The sequence below is a fragment of the Ascaphus truei genome, chromosome 2, assembly GCF_040206685.1.
Source record: "Ascaphus truei isolate aAscTru1 chromosome 2, aAscTru1.hap1, whole genome shotgun sequence".
NCBI classification, from domain to species: Eukaryota; Metazoa; Chordata; class Amphibia; order Anura; family Ascaphidae; genus Ascaphus; species Ascaphus truei.
The window spans coordinates 29431788-29451252 of record NC_134484.1 but is presented as its reverse complement, the minus strand read 5'-3'; the positions used below and the strand labels follow the sequence as shown (position 1 = coordinate 29451252).

The window sequence follows — 19465 nt, the reverse complement described above, 5'->3', positions numbered from 1 at the left end:
AAACTGTATTTTAGTATTGCTGGTCTGGTCTCTGACGTGGGAGCATGCAGGGCTTCTAGTTGTAGTTCCTCAGTTCAAACATACAGTCATGCCTGCAAGATCAATGTCAAGTACAGTAGAGGCAGCGATTATTCTAACAAAAACCAGTGGCAATTCCCCAAAAGACCCAGGTACACCCAGGTACATTCTGAATACATTTCCTTAAACTAGCCCCAGCATTTTTGCATTGATTAATGGCCTATCAGATTAACAGCGGGGATCCCTGGCAGTCCCATTCAAACTGAATTGGAATGCCAGGGATCCCTGCTGTGTTAATCCTATGGGTCATTAGTCAATGCAGAAATGCCTTAAACGTGCCTCAAACTAGCCCAGAACATACCCAGCACATACCCTGAATGTAACCCGGCTAGTTTAAGGCAAATGTTAGAATAAGCGTTGCCTCTACTGTATATCCTCTGGTATCAAGTTACTGCTACACCAAGTTGTTATTTATGTCCCAAGATGGGAGTGGCGCATTCCTAGGGTTTCCCAGTGTATGCTCCAGTCAAACAATCTGCTTTGCTAGATTAGACCCTATTATGGAGGAATAGCGCCCCCGTGGCATTACAGGTAAAATTAGGAAAGTTGTATCCCTGGATCTTTTTATCCCATGTGTTGGTGTAACCCTCAATACTGCTTTGTTATGTCCCGCGGTTTGGGAGTATTGCCCTGCTCTCCCTAGTTGTTGGTTTGGGTTAGTACATGGAAGATTAGTCAAATTTCACAGAGTAGTTGAGAGAGAGCAGACCTAGTTTTGGTGCATTAGGCCTTGATTAAACCAGATGCCGGCGGGCAGCAGCGTGATCCGTTCATGTCACCCTCATGCTGCCGACGAGCGGCATCTGATCATGCAGGAGAGACAGGAAAGGAGCAGAGGAGACAGGGAAACATGTCCGTGAGCGGTTCGCCCTCATTGGCGGAACGGCACACGTGATGCGGCCATCGCCTGCCAAAAACAAATTCCTTTGTCTCCTCTCCAGTCTATCGCCCTGCAGCTCCAGGTGGCGCGCACATCACTGACGGTAGGTTTAGTTAAATAGTATTTGTGCAGTTTGTTTTTGCATCGCACGGCATCATGCTAGGCGACGATGCCGGCGTTTTTTGACATAATCACGGCCTTAGAATCTGAAGTTGAAGGTGCTAATCATATGCTCTCTAGCTCCCCTAGTGGTTATCTCCTTTAGTAGTGACTGCGTTATAAATAGCACAAAGGCGATAAACTGTATATCTTGAGACTCCCTCCGGCAACTTGTCCTCCTGTAAGAGCATTCCTTCGGTAAACTTAGGTATTAATTTGGTTTGTGATATCTTATGCTGACCTAAAATAAAGGTTATTCTTAGATATTCTACAAAAGTCTCTACTTTAGATGTGCTAGGATTCAACATTATTTAGCTTAATTGAAAAAATAAAGATAAAACTTTAAATTAGGACAGACTAGGTGGCTCATTAGAGCCTCAAATTAAGAGATCCAAATAAACAACCCTTTTCTGGCCATTATAATAAGCACTACCATTTGTGCTTACTACCCACAATCTGGTTTTAAAGCGGAAATTGAAGCGCTTTAAAAATATATATATATTTATTTATTTATTTTTACACGGGATTGAAGCCATTAGTATGGAGTTAAGTATGACCAGGAGTAGGGGGTCCCCGGAGCTGAAATTGATGGTGCTCGGCTCCTGAGATCCCCTGCTCCTGGACATACTTACCTCCATAGTAGGTGCCGGTAGCCGCTCCGCTCGGAATTCACATTGTGTCGGCGTGGGGCCATTTGATCACAGCCATTACATGGCCCCGGAGCCAGAATGTTCATGGCGCACTGGATCTAGTTGTGCATTTCAGAACTCAAAAGGTTAATAAGCAGCTGAATAGAAACGTACTACCCATAACTCAGGCTAAGACATAAGTATCACCCAGATGAAAGAAAGGAAATTAGATGTTCACTTGGCACCACTCAATATCACAAACTAATTTTGTGAAAACACTTTGGATATTACTTTTAAATTAAAATGACTGCAACAATGCAGTACATTAATTAGAGACTCAACCTTTGTCAGGATGACTTTAATTAAGAAACAACAAATGGAAGTATCCTATCATGCCTGAAATGTATAACTGTGCACCATATAATTGACATTAAGGTTGAAGGAAATTAATTTACACACAACTCATTTAGTACTCGAGTAACACATAGAAAGAAAGTTATTGAAAAGCCAACCGTATCTACTTTTGACACTGATGTCAGCAACCGTAGTGATACACTACTGGAATATAAATATACGGTATATTATGTAGCCCCGGTGCCCTCCGGCTCACAGAGACCCCCCTCCTTTGGATTAGCGCGGTCGCGGGTCCCGCGGATGCCGTCGGAGCCAGCGACGGACCCGCCGGCTGTTCCCAAAGGTGGGGGCCAGAGTAGGGAGTGTTGCGAGCCTTAGGAGGCTCGGCGGCGTACCCGGCTAGCGGGGGCCCCCATTGTGGGTGCGTGCGCATGCGGCGTCATCGCGCATGCGCGGATCAGGCTAGGGAGTCGCGGCAGCCCTTTGGGAGTTGTGCATGCGCAGTAGAATCGCGCACGCGGCCCCAATATAGAAATAGCCTCCACGGGACTACAATTCCCAGGAGGCTAAGGGGGAAAGGCACCAGGTGCCCCCGAGTAGCCAATAGGGCTGAAGGATTGCCCTGCAGGAAAAATAGATACATTTCGCGGGCTTGGTGCACGTTAGTTACTTCTGCGGCAGCTTTTAATCTAACGCTTGCCGGGAGCAGGCCAGGAGCGTAGCGGGTCTGCTCTCCGTTTAAAAACGGAGTTTCCCGCGCGGCGGCCGCTTCAATAGATAAGCTCTAATGACGCTTACTATTGAAAGTGCCCGAGGCGCGGGAAAACTGGCTGGTTTTCCGCCGAAGATAAGCGCGCGCCGCCCGCGCTATATTTAAAATGCAGGGGCAGCCGCATTAGGTTTAGCCCGGCCGCCACTGTAGTCAGCGCCAGAAGCAGCCAGGGGAAGGAGGTAGGGTGCAGAAGTCAGTGACTCCCTGGACTAGGCCAGCAGCCCCCTAGGCCCCAGATAGCCCTGAGCCACCAGTAGTGTTGTGTTGTTCAGGGACAGGCCCTAGGTTAGGGACCCTGCCCCTTACTATACAGAACCAGTTAGGGACACAGCAGATGCTGCACGTCCATCCAGAGGTTTGGGCTCAGACCTTCGCTGTCGCTGCAGCAGCCATCTGGGTGGGATCGCCCCGGTCGGTAGTTCCTGTATAAAGCCGACATCAGGATCCTTTGTGAAGTTCCTTGGCAGGCCCGGGCACCGGAGTGCCCGGCAGGTAATCAACAAGTGCACCAACGAGTCATATCATATTCACACGGGACATAGTGGCTGCGCAGTCATACACATACTAATCTCACTTGAGGGTAGAGGACATATTGTGTGGGGTTACTGGACACGGGGTGGGATCACCCGGTGCAGGTGGGAGCGTCCTGTGAGACGCAGTAGTTAGTGTCTCCTCTAGAGAGGGACACCTGTTGATATCTATATGAATACGTACGTTTGCTACAGTAAAGTCATTGGTTGTTTTACATGCTGTGTGTGTGATATATATAAATTGTCCTGCGAGGACCACTCCCCCTCTGGTGGGAGCCATCGCAGGTGGAGGCGCTGCACCGAGTACAAGGTTACTCCTATTATTATACGTGCCCCAGGCTCACCGTGGCGGAGACTTAGGCCCCCTGTGAGCCTAACAGGTAAAGCACCACACCTGGTAACATTAGGTTCCCCGCACACATATACCATATGCTATTGGGTGGGGGAATACCCGTTACAATTATGATATGAAGGCGTGGAGCACAGAACAAAATATCAGCACATTAGTTCATAGCACTGGGATTTTCTGCAACTGCATTAGCAACATTGATTCTAGGTAGAGACAAGTAGAGACAATTCGACATTACATTCACCTACCCTACAGTACACCTGCTTCCCCGACACTCATCCTTTAAGGCTCATACTATTCGCCTTTTCTCTCCACTCTTTCTACGTATTGCTGTCATATTTAGTCCACCTAACTCTACTGTACATCCTCACACTTGAATTTCCTTTCCAACTTTGAATCCTGGTTATCTTTCTTCCTCTCTTCTGACTCACACACTCCCCTCTTAGGGGACTTCAACTATCCCATTAATGACCCCTCTCATTCCTTGTGTATCTCGTTTTCTCTCTCTCAGTTCCTCTTCTTTTTTTTTTTAGAACTTAATTTTTATTAAGGTTTTCAAGGAAAAGAAAGAAAGAATAACATACAATACAGTACCATTCATAATAATTATTAAGGTAGCATGGAAGAGGTGGGAAGGAGAGGGGGAGGGAGCATGGAGTTGTAAAACCAAGAAGGGAGGGGTAGGAGGGGAGGGGCATTTGGGAGAAAGGAATGGGGTGCTGAGATTATCACCATAACAGTGAAAACTTATCTCACTTGATATAATTTGCCAAATACTGTATTCAATGGGTCATAAGCATGTAAATATAAAGTACAAAATATGAAATACAAAATAGAAGATACGAAATACACAAAGCCTACAGCACTTGGATCATCAGACCCTCTGATCAAAAAACACATATCTCCTCTGTGTTTTTCCTCCCCCGCTCCACCCCCCCCCCCCCATTAATTGTATTGGATATGTTGTACTCAACACATTCAATGTGCTTTTATAGGCTTTTCTATGACAAGGGAGAACATACTCCAAAACCTTAACTTCTCTATTTCCCCAACCTGGGGTCCCAGGCAGGGCCGTTGATGGGGGGGCGGGGAGAGCCGGGACAAGTGTCCCAGGCCAGGTGGCTGAGGGGGGGCATGGCCGGCCGGTGCCGCAAGTTGGGCCTGACCTCTAGCCGGGCCCGGCTCCCGGTCCTCTCACTGTCAGGCCCTGGCTCCCCCCAGCTGCGAGCCTCCCTCACTAACATCAACAATGTCACACGCAGAGCTCTCTGATGTCAGTGCACGCCAGCAGCAAGCTGGGGTCAGCTTCCGGCACACACCGGCATGAGGCCTGGTGCGCACTGGCGTCAAAAGCTTTTTGGGACACTGTTAGTGTTAATGGTGATTTTGTTTTAGTAGATGTATTAGAAGGTTTACACTGATCTATTTTTGGTTGTTTCCCTATATCACTATTCATCATAATCACTCTGAGGACCAGCGCCAAGCCGAACTTTTCTTCAGCTCAATAGCCTGTTTATTGGGGGCAGAGGGGGTGGATGAAAGGGGCAGTAGCCCTATGGTGGGTGGTTAGGTATAAGGGTTCCAATCCAGGCTTTGGCTGGAACCTGCCCTTACCTGGCTCCTGTTAAGTCTGGTATTGGATGCACCTGTTCCAGGGCTTAAATAGCAGCCAGTGACTCCCAGCCCCGGCCCGAGCATTGTATATGTTTAGTTGTGTTCCTGGCCACCCTGGGATCTAGTTCCTGAGCCTTCCCCATTCCTGAGCCTTCCGTGTGGCTTGCCTATTGCTGTGTCGTGCCTATCCATGTGGCTTCCCTGTTCATTGGATGTACTTGTTGCTGACCCGACCTCGCTGCCTTCTGCCTGCACTGATCTCTGTCTGTCTCCTGGACTTTGAAACTCTGCCGCCAGCCCTGACCTCTGCTTCCATACCGACAACGGATACTCTTACAGGACCTCAGCCTTGCGAGTCCACTTCCTGATTGGAGATGAGCATCGTCACATTAGGCCTGCCAGGAAGGTTGTGGGATGAGTTAACCCCTTCACTACCTTACCAGCGGAAACCGCTATGGTAATGAAGGGGTTAACCAGTCCCGCTACCCCGGTAGGCCTAAACACCCACCGTTGGGACTACTACCCCCTTCAGCCAATCTCTCTACCCCCAAGAAACAAAAATAAACAACCCTATTACCCACCCCCTCTACCCCCAACAATCCCTCCAACACATACAGTACAGTAATGGGCAAAATTACTATTATCCAGATATGTAGGGCCCAACAAAATGGGCCAAAACCCACTTGCACCCCAAAAAAAGTCACCCCCCCATGACACTTACCTGCGGCGGGGTTCGGTTGCGGGGTCCTGATGGCGTCTCCCGGCCTTTTGCTGTATTGTAGTCTTTAAACCCATGTTTTTCTCCTGCAGCACTATTCAAAATGGCTGTGCGGCGTCACATGAAGCCGCGTTGCCATGACATCACGCGGCGTTCCATTACCATGGCAACGCAGTGTCTTGTGACGCCGCACGGCAATTTTGAATAGTGCTGCAGGAGTAAAACATGATTTTAAAAATCAAGATGGAGACTACCGGGAGACACCGCCGCAGGAAAGCAGTCGACAGTGGCCCCAATGAAGTCGTCCCGGGCGACCGCATTTTTCGAGCCCTGCAGGTATGGATAATAGCTCATTTGCCCGTTCAAACTCAAACATTAGCCAGCCAGCATAAATAAAGTAAATACAACTTCTACTTACCCGTGCCATCATGAAGGGTGTCATCATCACCATACTCCAGGTCCATGTCCTCCGTTGGCAGCAACAGTACAAGAAAAAAAATCTAATGGCCCCTAACCCCTTAATAACCGCTATAGTAATTAAGAGGTTAGCCCACTCTCCCCCGCTACCAAATCGGGAGGCCTAACCACCTACCCCGGCAAATGTACCCCCACCTTCTACCCATTGATTGGCACAGTGGTACATCATACCCATATAATATGGGCATGATAAGCTACTATATCAGTCAATGACCAACTTATTAAAAAAATCATTAAGCTGAAAAATACACAACAATTAAAGAAATACACAAGCACCTAAACACTATAACAATAAAAGAACTAAAATGCCTCAACTACACATCAATAAAATTATTCTAACACCAAAACCGTAAAAGAATCAAAATTTTGTTATACCAAAATACTAGAATACAATTAAATACACACCTAACCAACAAAACAATGTAAGAAATAAAACCGGTAACCAATCCTAAAATGGATGAAAAAACAAGCCATCCAAATACCAAACAATTTAGTGAAACCAATAAACAGAAATAGAAAAACTAACAATCAATTGTAAACAAGCATTTGCCAAAAAATGATTTGCCTGTCACTGTATTTATCTGTACCCTAAAGGGGTACAGATTAATACATTAGCAGTCAATGGGCAATGAAAAAAAAAAAATACAAACAAAAATCCTGAAAAAGACAATTACATACATTCAATATTTATTTTACCTTAAGAAGTCTTCACCCTCAGAATCCCGGTGCATCAGGAAGCTCTTGACCGTGGCGTCATCCACTGCAATCCAACTCCATCCTCCTTGAAGATCAGCATCAGAAAAAAAAAAAATCTTCTTTCTTTCATCTTATTTCTCCTTCTTCTGTCATTCTTTTCTTCTATCTTCTTTATTTGTAATCCAATGTACCCCATGGTAAATCCAGTAACGGAAGTTGCCTCGTCATCTTCTTGAGCTAAAATGAGACGGAACAGGCCTTATATAGGGCCTGTGATGTCACATTTTAGGGTCAGATGGTACAGCTCTAGGAGGGAGACTGAATCAGTCACTCTTCCTGCGCGCCTCTAACAGCCGATCACTGGGCTTTTATTTTATTTTGATATTGTAATTAAATTATTACAATTATTTAATAGTATTGTAGCAGGGAGTCCCCGGAGCTGAACCACATTAATTTCATGTCCAGGGACCCCCTGCTTCTCGAATTACAGATCCCATTATTGGGTGCAGGTATCCAACCCCTCTCCCCCCCCCCCCCCGCTCCCCATGTTTTAATTCTCCCGCGTCACGGCCCACATGACCAGGAGATTTAAACAAAGCAAGGGGATACCGGCACCCCATAACAGAGCCTGTAACTCGGGAAGCAGGGGGTCCCCGAGGCTAAAATTACTGCGATTCAGCTCTGGAGACCCCTTGCTTAAATATTGTGTTATCAAAATAAAAGCAGCTTCATTACCTTAGCAGCTAGCCTCTAATGCAATGAAGGGGTTAAGCCAGAGTACCTAGTTTACTGGGGGTAGAGGGACTTGGTGATTCTACCATGCCCGTATTTATACTGAAGTATTCCTCCAGTGCCTGTGTTATTTTACCTTATATCTATTGGTGGAGTAACAGAGAACCATTCAACGTCCAATGGAATTGATTACTTCTAACAAAGGGAGGGCTGAAAATTAGACCTACTGTATGGGGGCGTGATCCAACCAAGTGATTGGATCTATATTTGCCCTAGATATTCCTTTGAATATGTCTTTGGATACCAGAATATAGTCCAATCTGGAATATGAGTTATGTGGGGCTGAAAAATAGGAAAATAGTCTCTTTGGCCTTGGTATGTTGCTCTCCAGGATTCTATTATTACAAATGTTTTACTTGGTTCTCTAAATTTCCTAGCTGTCTTGTGTATTAATGTTGAGTGGGATAGACCGGGAGTATTAGATTTAACTAGTTCTGGAGTGTGCACCATATTTAGATCTCCTCCAATTATTAGTGAATTCAGAGATTGGATTTCATTAATCTCCAAGACTTTTCTCAGACATTCTGCCTGATTCTCATTTTGGGCATATATGTTAATCAATGTTATTGAAATTCCCGATAAGAGGCCATACACAATTAAGTACTTGCCTTCAGAAAATCTTGTGCCCCCTGCCCCCCCCAGTGTGCACACCCCTGTTCTAGGGGATAATCGGGCTAACTTCTCCAACTAAGCTGTTGGCATGATCAAAACGGATCTCCCTTCACTTTTGTTTCCATTAGCCATGGTGCGATCATGTGAGTGCTGCTGAAGCAATCATGACTGGAAATGCCAGAAGTCCGCCTCTGGCACTGTAAAGGTTAAGCGCCTCCTCATATCTTTGTGGATCTATCAATGGATCACAGTTGAGACTTTCAGGCTCTTGTTACAGAAAAAGTCATCTGTGAGCCCATGGTTTAAATTATTAAAATGTTCCGGGTAATGTAAAAGAGAGTCATTCAAATGTGTACATATACCTTCATCAATGCTCTGATAAAGGTCCATGTCAGACTGAAACGTCAGCGGTTTACATGTTTGAGCGTGTGATTTAATAAAAGGCATTTTGATATTCATATGCTTGGCCTTGATCTATTTTCTGTTACATAGTTAGTAATTTGGGACGTTCACACGTTAGACGGAGGCACTGTTTTTCTTTACGGATGTTTTGTTGTTTTTGATATTTTTTTCTACCAAGAGCTCAATAAAACAAATCCTTTTTTTTGCATTAGTTGGAGTATTGGGAACATACTGTAATTTTTTTTTTTTTTAAATGTCCTTTTTAGTGTCTCCGATGTATACAGCAGTGTACAAAGAATTGTGAAAGCGCAATAGGTCCCTACACCAAATCGCTTTAATCTCATTTTGTTGTCTGAGGCACAGCGATAAAGCGACTTTCGTATGTTCCCAAGAAGAGCTGACACTGGGATGTGAACCAGATTCATTCGCTTCAAAGGCAAACGAGGCAGTCAAAAGTTTAGTAAAAAACAGATGTTGGTTCTCATGGGGGGGGGGGGGCATACGTGTTAACAAGGGAAGCTTCCAATAACACATGTATCAGTTATCTTGATCTAGTTGAGCAGAGATACATTTGAAATTGTTAACCATTCTTTTTAGTGCTGAAAGGTATTAGGAAACACTGGAGCCTAAGGAAAACAGTCTGGTTGGTTATACAGAATGTGTTTCTTGGACACAGAAACCTTGCTCCTTTTAAAATTGGTTCAGTGTACGCTTTTTGTTTTGAGAGGTGCGTTTAAGTGAAGTTTAAAAAGCCAAGGGAAAAGCCTATAGTAGTCTGAAGTTGATACATAATGAGAGGAGGAGAGATAGTGGAAACTCTAAGGGGCCACAGTTCCTTCAGAGTGTCCTCCAGCTATCCCCAGCCCTCGGATAGATCAAGTCTATTCAGACCACTGATGGGGATGGATGGATAGGATGGATGACATGCCATCTATCAATAAAGTGTCTATCAAGTGTCCCCTGGCAATCCCACGACATTGAGAAAAGGCATTTAGTTTCAGGGAGGTGAGAGGAAGCGATAGACGGGGTGAGGACACCTTAGACAAGACACAGTGGTTATATATATATATATATATATATATATATATATATATATATATATATATATGTATGGTAAAACCTATCCTTACTTCATTTTTGCATAGTCAGTCTAACCAACCCATTAAGATCGAAACGGCTGTCTGTGGGTGGGTTTACTGGCTATGCAACTTAACCCTGGCTGTGCTCAAAGCTGTGACCATGCAGCAAGCTTAAGCCTATAGGGAACCATGTTAATGGTTTTGAAGCAAAAGGTGGCACTGTGTGCTCATTTGCATGTTATTTCCCAGAATCCCTTGCTGCAGTGGAAGTACTGTGTGCTGGGTGATAATGGTGAAAGGCGGGGTTGCAGACCTGTCTAAGACATGCAAATGAGCATACAGTAATATTTCCATTTGATATATATATATATATATATTTATATATATATATCTTCTTTAACATGGAGTAACATAGCAAGCACAGGTATCTGCAATCACTCCACTCATAATGTGGAATATGTCACAATGCTGTGAAATGTAAAATACATTGATTAATGTATCATTAAATTCATTGTATAACATGAGAGGCAATCATCTTTGATTCTTAAACTTGATAATTCGGCATTTACCAGAGAAGCTGAAGTGGGATTTATTAGCAAGGTTTATGTTGAACAAGCATTAGCTGGTTCTCTTGCAAAAGTCTTCTGTGTAAAGCACCAGTTATATAAGAATTTTTCATTCTAAAAGGGACACCAGAAGAATGGGTCATACTTTGAACCTGGAGGGTGGTAGATGGAATAGAAAAGTGAGAATGTACTTCTTTATTGCAGCGGATGCATGAAACAACTTCATAGGAGAAGTAATTGGAAAATAGTAGTAACAGTAATAACAACAATATATCTGCCTTGTTGGGCACAAGGTACCCTTGTGGGGTTAGTACAGATGTAGCAGACACTATTGCACCTGTTATCACACAATCATGAGTTATCATGCGATTTGCTGCAGCACCATTCAAACAAATAGAAGTACAAGTTACAATATTAAGCCATTTGCATGCCAAATCACACAATTTATCGTCTTGCCACGCGATAACGGGTGAAATAATAGCTGTGAAATCTGTGTGTACAAAACAATCTTAGGTCAGGTAAAGTATATATTTTTGGGAGTACTGTATGTAGATAGCACAGCTGGCAGATTGAAGTGTCCTTATTAAATTGCCCTTATTTGCATGCATGTTTCTATGGACTAGGCCAGGGGTGGCAAACTCAAGTTTTAAAGAACCACGACAGATATGGTTTTCAGGACAGTCCTGCTCCAGCACAGGTGGCTCAGTCAGCGGCATAGCCAAAAATTGAGCCACCTGTGCTGAAGCAGGGATATCCTGAAAGCCTGATCTGTTGGTGGCTCTTGAGTTTTCTACCCCTGGACTAGATTCACAAAAGTTAGATAAATGTCACCACTGGTAAAACAGTGATAAGGGGTGTTTTACTGCGGCGGCGAGATGTCTGCAATATTTTTTATGCAGCGTAAGCAAATGAGTAATTAACGCTGTCACTGAACCGTAGTTTATATTTCATTAGATTCACGTCAATAATAATAATGTGCAGACCGTGAACACGATGAAATGTTGCTCAAACAACTAAGCACTGGATTAAAAAATAAATATAAAGCAATGATACACGTAATGTGGAATTAATCATTCATTATTTTTGCATATTTATAGAACAAACATGTTTTATTCATTGTGTCTCCATCTGAGGTGATGTCAAAACAAGACCATCTTTTAGCAGTCCAAATATGTTTAAGTAAAGAAATCTACTTTGAAATGACTTGGGAAACTGAGGATTTCAACTCATCTAAATGGCAGTTCAGTTAAAGTACAAAGCAAATGAATCTTTAATCTGATTTCCTTTATTCTTTCTGTTCCTGCTTCAAGGAGACGGAGCAGAGGGACTGAGAGCTATACAAGTTTTATGTTCCATGAATCCGAAAAAAATGTTTTATTCTCCACTTGCTATCTGATTGCACAGTGAGATTGTTCACTGTGGTCCCATCTCAGGAAATAGTACAAAACCAGTGACTGCAGTATCGTGCTGCTCTTTAGAACTACAGTACTTCTAAAAGGGGGAAAAAACAACACTATGTACAAACAGCAAGTGGAACAATTATGGGCAGATCCGCATTTCCTATTTATTTCTATTCTCTGCTCAGTACATTTTTATTTAACTTATAATAAGAAATGGAATATAGAATATATTACTTCTCAATATCATTATATTCACTTTAGTCTCCCGTATGGTCATACACTGTTCTATCCAAAAGTAAGAAAAAACACCTGTCGATAAAATAATAATATAGAAAGGAATAATAATTCATTTCTGCCACCAAATACAACCTGGCTTTCTAATACAGTAATAACTACACATCCAAAAGCACCTGCTTTAGAACATAAAATTTACAATTAATTACTATAGGTGATTATTTTCAATGGTTATAACCATAAAATATTGTGAGAATACGAAGAGTAAAATCTGATGCACAAAAGGGCATGTATCCCTTTTATTTAAAATTGTCATCAATTTTCATTTAAAATATGAATATTCTACATATTTTTTAAGTATATTTGCTGAATTGTGGTTAGTGTTTGCCCAAAGGACATCTTTTTATTAAGGGAAGGTATACAGGGATATACCAAATAAGTAAACATGGGAAGGATGTTGATCCAGGGAGTAAACTGATTGCCAATTCTTGGAGTCAGGAAGGAATTTATTTTTCCCCTTATAAGATATCATTAGATGATATTTCACTGGGGTTTTTTGTTTGCCTTCCTCTGGATCAATATACTGTAAGTACAAATAAAGTATCTGTCATCTAAATTTAGCATACTGTAGGTTGAACTAGATGGACATAAGTCTTTTATCAACCTTATCTACTATGTATATATGTGTAACCCATATATCATCCAGGGACCTATCTAGGGAATACATTTCGGCTACTCAATTCTGTGTGGTGCTGGAGTACCTGTAGGCTCAGGAATACCAAGTGGTCGCGGTGGTAAGGGGCAATCAGGACAGGCTTTAGGGTTGTTCTTTAGTTACTCACTCATTGGTACAGTGCCTCCAGCTTCAGTGGGCTCAGGGAGCACCCGAGACTACTCCTTCTGAAGCACTTCCATACTCCATGCGCACTGTCTTATCACAGCAGGGGTATAGTAGAACAGGGATTCTTTATTGAGCATCACTGCAGCTGTTATTACAGCGAGGTACATATCGTCCAGGTTCCAAGATGATAAACAGTGCATGACCCTGATACTATAGGGTCCCTTGGCTTAGTCTGATCTTCCCCAGGCCCACAGACCTGAGGTGGGTAAGCTCATCCCACCATGAGAGAGTCTGATAGCCCTCTGCTCAGGATCTCCTTCTTATAGGACTGTTCTTTAGCTCCTCCAGAGCAGGACTGCTAAATTTGGATGCTGCTTCCTACAGTAAGTGGAAGAGGCGGGCTCATGGTCAATACCACTATTGGCTATACACAGGCCATGAGTCACCACCACCTTCTGCCACTCACAGAGCAGACAAGGGGGTCTAATGCGCGCAAGATTAACCTGTTACTCCCTGCAGCTAGCAGAATTTATATAACAGGCAGCAAAGAAGTGCAGAAGGGGGTACCCTGTTACATATGTGTAGCCCTGGTAAGAAATAGGGCTATAGTTCTTTCCTCCTCCTGGTATAAGCCCTGGTAAGGGCAGGCTGCCAGGAGTTATCATGGGTTTCCCCCACTTCAAGCACTTCCCTGAATGGTGGAGGTAGGTCACCTGACCCTGTGTCAAGGCAAGAGACACAGGGGCGGGGCCTGCTGAAATCATAAAGAGCAGTGCACTTCCTATTTAGAGACCCAGTTCAGGAGTAGTGAGACAGTGTGTTAGAGTGTGTGCCTGTCTACTGGCTGGTCCAGTATGACAGGTGCTAGTTAGGAGCTGGAGTATACAGTTGGAGAAGGAGAGGAGCAGCCTCTGAGTAGAGCTGCTAGAATTATAGAGTAGTGAGATGGACCAATGCCTCTCACCCTGCTTAGGGGGTGAGGGAAGAGCTAGCCCCACCCTGGGTGCCCTTGGCCCAGGGTGGTGGCAGGGGAAGAGACCATCCTGAAGGAGAGCAGTCTAAGTGGAGGGATCACCCTGTACCTGGCTGCTGCTGCTGCTGCTGCTGTTGTTGCTGATACTACCGCTGCTGTGAATAAAGACCTGCTGCTTTTAAAGAAAGCCGTGTGTGTGAGACTGGAATCTCTCATCCCTGTGTGGGAACGCTCTATAAGGATTCCACCCCGCATTCCTGGGGCTTACTAGAGATGGAGGCGCTGCACCACTAGAAGAGAACGAAGGCATCCACCCCAGAAACCTGTTCCTGCTATCCCCCATACCATCGCAGGAGACTCAGGCCTTCCTGTTGCCAGCAGGTATGCACCACATACAGTCATATAGCCAGACCCTAGTATAGCGTAGGGGGCCTGATCTGCGATTGCTCCGGGGTCGATGGGCTACATATGTAACTATATAAGGTTCCTATACAACATTTTCATCAGGGACTGAATTTGTAAACTGACCGGATACAGAAAATGCCATACAAATTATAGTTATGCAATTAAAACAGGTTACAAATTGACCATCATGTGTTTTTCAAAGGAAGAGTTTAGTGGCAGTTTCAAGGTTTCAGAGATCCACTAATCATTGTGCACCTGCCTTGATTTTCATAAAAACAGAGGCGGAACTAGTGTAGGCATTTGTGCAGCCAGATATCTTCTTGCCGCACTGTTCTAATAAAGTCTTACACCAGACTTTATAGCATAATAAACTCTTTAATTTGCAGATTGCAAACGCACGTTTCGGGGATCTCCCTTCCTCAGGTGTAATATTTATATTTTTGCAGCCAGGGTAAGTTCCACCAACTGCATCCCCCCACCCCCAATGAATTTATAGAATCTCTCCCCCCCCTTCTCTCTCTCCCCCCCCCTTCTCTCTCTCCCCCCCCCTTCTCTCTCTCCCCCCAACCCCCTCATTTTCTATCCCTCTCTATCCCACAGGTCCATCCTGGGGGCAGACACTAGAAGTTGTACCCGCTGTAACGGCCCACCATCCTCTGCTGCCCTCCCCTGCCACCGACATTCTCCTCCCCACTCTGCCTGGGGCAGCTGACCAGCTCACCTTTCCCATCCCCCCTACTTCTGCCTCTGAATACAATGTTTCTTTTGTAAGATATTTGTTTCATTTGTTATAACCTTCATTTGTATTTTTCCTTTTAATAACCAAATCATTATATGAAAATAGAAAGACTAAACCAAAAATAAATGAACATGTTTACCCACCACAAACTGCATTCTCTCTGCAGACCATGAACAGACTGAGAAAGGAACGGCTGTAGCAGGTCATTCTTCCCCCACAACTATTCTAATTCTGGTACACAAAGTTGCTCCACTACGATAACTTTTCTGGGATTGCAACCCAAAATGCTTGATACATCTATGCTGATAAATGCATGTTCCAGCTTAGCAACAAAATGGTCATTTCAGTTCCTTGATCAACAAATCACATTGTGTCATGTTGATCTAATACGATGTACGTAACTCACAGAAAACATCCTGAGAACATATCTCTGAATTACAAAATTGATCTTTTCATTAAATAATCTAATAATAAACATATTTTCAAATGGGAAATGCACACGGTGAACCCTATTTTAAACTTAAAAGGCACTGTAATCTCTTATGTTTGTATATGAATACGTTTTTCTCCAACCAATTAGGAGCTGGTAACATATCTTGCTGCAAATAAGATAGCTGATAACGTATCACATTTTTATTTCTTGAATGAAAGGTATGTACTGTACAAAATCTAGGAAATGGTTGCTTCAGGTAGTATACTAATTGCAATGTAAGAGAGAATAAAACACGGGTATGGGGTATGAAAACTTCATTGGACAACCTGCATCTAGGCCAGGGGTGGCCAACTCCAGTCCTCAAGAGCCACCAACAGGTCAGGTTTTAAGGATATCCCTGTTTGAGCTCAGGTGGCTCTATGTGCTGAAGCAGGGATATCCTTAAAACCTGTCCTGCTGGTGGCCCTTGAGGACTGAAGCTGGGCACTCCTTATCTAGGCTATCAAATCGTCAAGGGTGGGAAGAATTCTTTAAAACACAATAGCAATATATTCATTGGATAATAGTCAACTGGTACCATAACAAGAAGTTTTAAGAATTGTTCTACTGCAGTATTAGTATACGTAGTTTCATTAATATAACCTTCTTCCGTAATGAGAGTTGCAAATACTGTATATGAAGTTCATGTGCATGAAATGTATGTTTTCTATATCATGTAAATGATTGGAAAGGAAGCTTTACCTTGGAGGACCAGGGCCTCTGCAGAGAGCTCTCCGGTTCCTGCATTAACACATTCTTCATTCGGATGCTTTTTGTTGTAATGTCTTTTCAGGGATCCAGGTATGTTGCAAGAATAGTGGCATAAGGCACAGCCGTATGGCTAAATGAAGTAAGGGAAAAGATATACATTTTTGTTAAATACCTTAGAGGTCAACATTTAACCCTTATGTCTATGAAAAGAAGCCTGATCTGGTATAGTGAAAAAATATCCCCAAATATACCCAACATAAGTAATGTTGTAAATGTCTCACTTTTTTTTAAATGAGATTCATAGTATTACAGGTTTCTCCAATGATAATGGTTTGTACTTTTGATACTTTTTCTTCTTCCACACTGCTGATTAGCCTGACAGACTCTCTCTGAGACTTACAGTATGAATGATTGCTGCTTGAAGTAATGCTGTTAATCATGATACCTCAATTGGTCTTGCAATTGGGCCATTACCATGGTTCAGAAAATTGGACTAATTTGATAACAACAAAAGAACGAGTGAACAGAACAGGAAATGAAAAAGCAGGACTTTGGAAAAAAAAAACATAATAGGCTCATTAAATTAAGTATTGCGAGTAATATTAGTGGGAACAAATAGATCATAAAACAATATACAAAATATGTATAAAAAGGTATACAGTACATAGGTAGGTCAAAAATAGAAAAATAGGCACTCCACTGGTCTTCCAAAGATTATAACATTTATTCCACAAGCATCAAATGCTTGTGAAATAAATGTTATAATCTTTGGAAGACCAGTGGAGTGCCTCTTTTTCTATTTTTAAAACGTCATTAAAAAAAATCAAAATAAATAATTTCACATGAATCTATTTTAATTTTTTTAAGCTGCGAGCAAAACCAAAGTTAAAGCTTATAATATGTGTATTTTGTTCAGGTTAAATTAAAGTTTCTTCACTTAGAAACCCAGATTCAAAGGAGGTTCTTATCAGGGGGACACACAAGTTAGGTCAGAACTGACGAGATGGTGCTTAAGACTAACTATGGATCTCAGGTCTCACACACTTCCCGACTCTACATACCACAATTACCCTAAAAGTAGAGTCAAAGGCCCAGGATGCAAATCACCCAAATCCAAGTTAAACATCCTATGTTTTTTCTTTCATTTTTTACTTAGTGTTTTCTCCACATTTTTTAATCACACCCAATCATTTGCACTATTACTGCACCAGAATGAAAGAGGCCATTAACTTGAGTACGTATATGGATCCAAGCTTGATCAGTCTGAATAAGATAACAAAGTGGCGAGGCACACACAGATCAAGACACATGAGGCTAAATGACTTGCAAACTAAAAATAGTCTCCCTAAATGTTAAGGAACTCAATTTGCCAGGGAAAAGAAGACTAATGCTTAGAGACTTTAAGAAAAAACAAGGGGATATCTACATCATACAAGAAACCCATCTAAATAGAGAGGATAAAACACAATTAAAGGATAAAACATTTCCCCAGATATTTCACACGAAAAAGCAGGAGTGGCAATTCTATTCAGAACTACTGTACCCTTTTCATTAGAAAAGAGAAAAAAAGACAAGTCTAGAAGGATGATCATTATCTCAGGTAAACTAGGAACATTAGAATGAACTATTGCAAATCTATATGCCCCAAATGAAGACCAATAATCTTTTTTAGATGAGGCCTTTCACACCATCATGCAACATAGGAAAGGACGCTTAATAATTGGGGGAGACTTAAATACTATACTAGATGACACAAGAGATAAGGTAAGACCTCCCAACAAGGACCATAACTCAAGGTCAAAAAGGTCCAGGGCCTGGCAATTTTTTTTAATTGAGAACGCCCTGATAGATACATGGAGAATGATGAATCCTACATCTAGGAGCTACTCATTTCATTCAGCCCCTCACAACCAATACACGAGAATAGATTAAATTTTTATTTCAAGAGTTTTGGCAGATAGTATCTTCAGTGCTGAGAAGGACAATATTACCTGGTCAGACCATGGTCCAGTAGTGCTGACATTAAAAGATATAAAACAAGGATCCCCCAAGGGGAGATGGAGATTAAATTATCTTTTATTGGGGATCCCCGAATCTAGGGCATCTATAGGTGAAGCACTACGAGTATATTTTGTACAAAGCGATAATGAACAGGTCAAAGAATCTACAGTACCTTATGGGTGGCCCATAAGACAATTATGAGGGGTAAAATTATCAGCATAGCATCATATAGAAAAAAAGAGCATAAGAGATTGGCTAAATTGAACGACAATATGACAAAAATTTAAAAAGAGTATCAACAGAGTCTGACAACTGCTACTAGAGAAAGAAATAGACAAGCTCAGGAGAGAGATAAAAAATATAATGATAGAGGACATAGAAAAGGCAATGAGATGGACGAACCAACTCTACTCCAAGAAAGGGAATAAAGCTGATACATATCTGGCAGCGAAACTAAGGAATACAAATGTCTAGTTTAAATATATTCAGCGTAAAAGTGGATCAGGATAAAAAAAGCCTTTAATCCGTCTTTAATTAATAGCGAATTTGTAAAATATTATAGTAGTCTATATAATTTAAATACTGCAGGGCAAACAGACCCGAGACAAAAAGAAAATATAGATGAATATTTAGACACATGTGAACTCCCCAAACTAAACAGACATACAACACATTTACTGGGCACTAAGATATCATCAGAAGAGATATCGGATGCCATAAAAACCCTAAAAAATTCTAAAACCCCGGGCCCGTTTGGCTTTTCTAACCTATATTACAAAAAATTTGAAGCCACCCTAAAACCATATTTAATCAGACTATTCAACGTCATGCTAAAAGGAGAAGTGCTACCGAAGGAAATGCTAGAAGCAGCAGAATAAACCACCCGTGTATATTCGACAAGAGTATACTACAAAGGAACAATAGCACAATTATATCATGTTCTGATCACGCAAAGCACAGAACAGACAAATAAAAATATCGA

The 19465-nt window shown here is 42.4% G+C and overlaps 1 protein-coding gene across 3 annotated transcripts in view; it reads right to left on the bottom strand.

Annotated features, from left to right (window-relative positions):
* ZFAT (zinc finger and AT-hook domain containing) overlaps positions 1-19465 on the bottom strand; it is a 295248-nt gene that overhangs the window by 53103 nt on the left and 222680 nt on the right. For all 3 annotated transcript variants that reach the window (XM_075581826.1, XM_075581827.1, XM_075581828.1), the window contains one exon: positions 16474-16612. In XM_075581826.1, coding sequence (XP_075437941.1) covers positions 16474-16612 — 139 coding nt within the window. The remainder of the gene's footprint in view (positions 1-16473; positions 16613-19465) is intronic.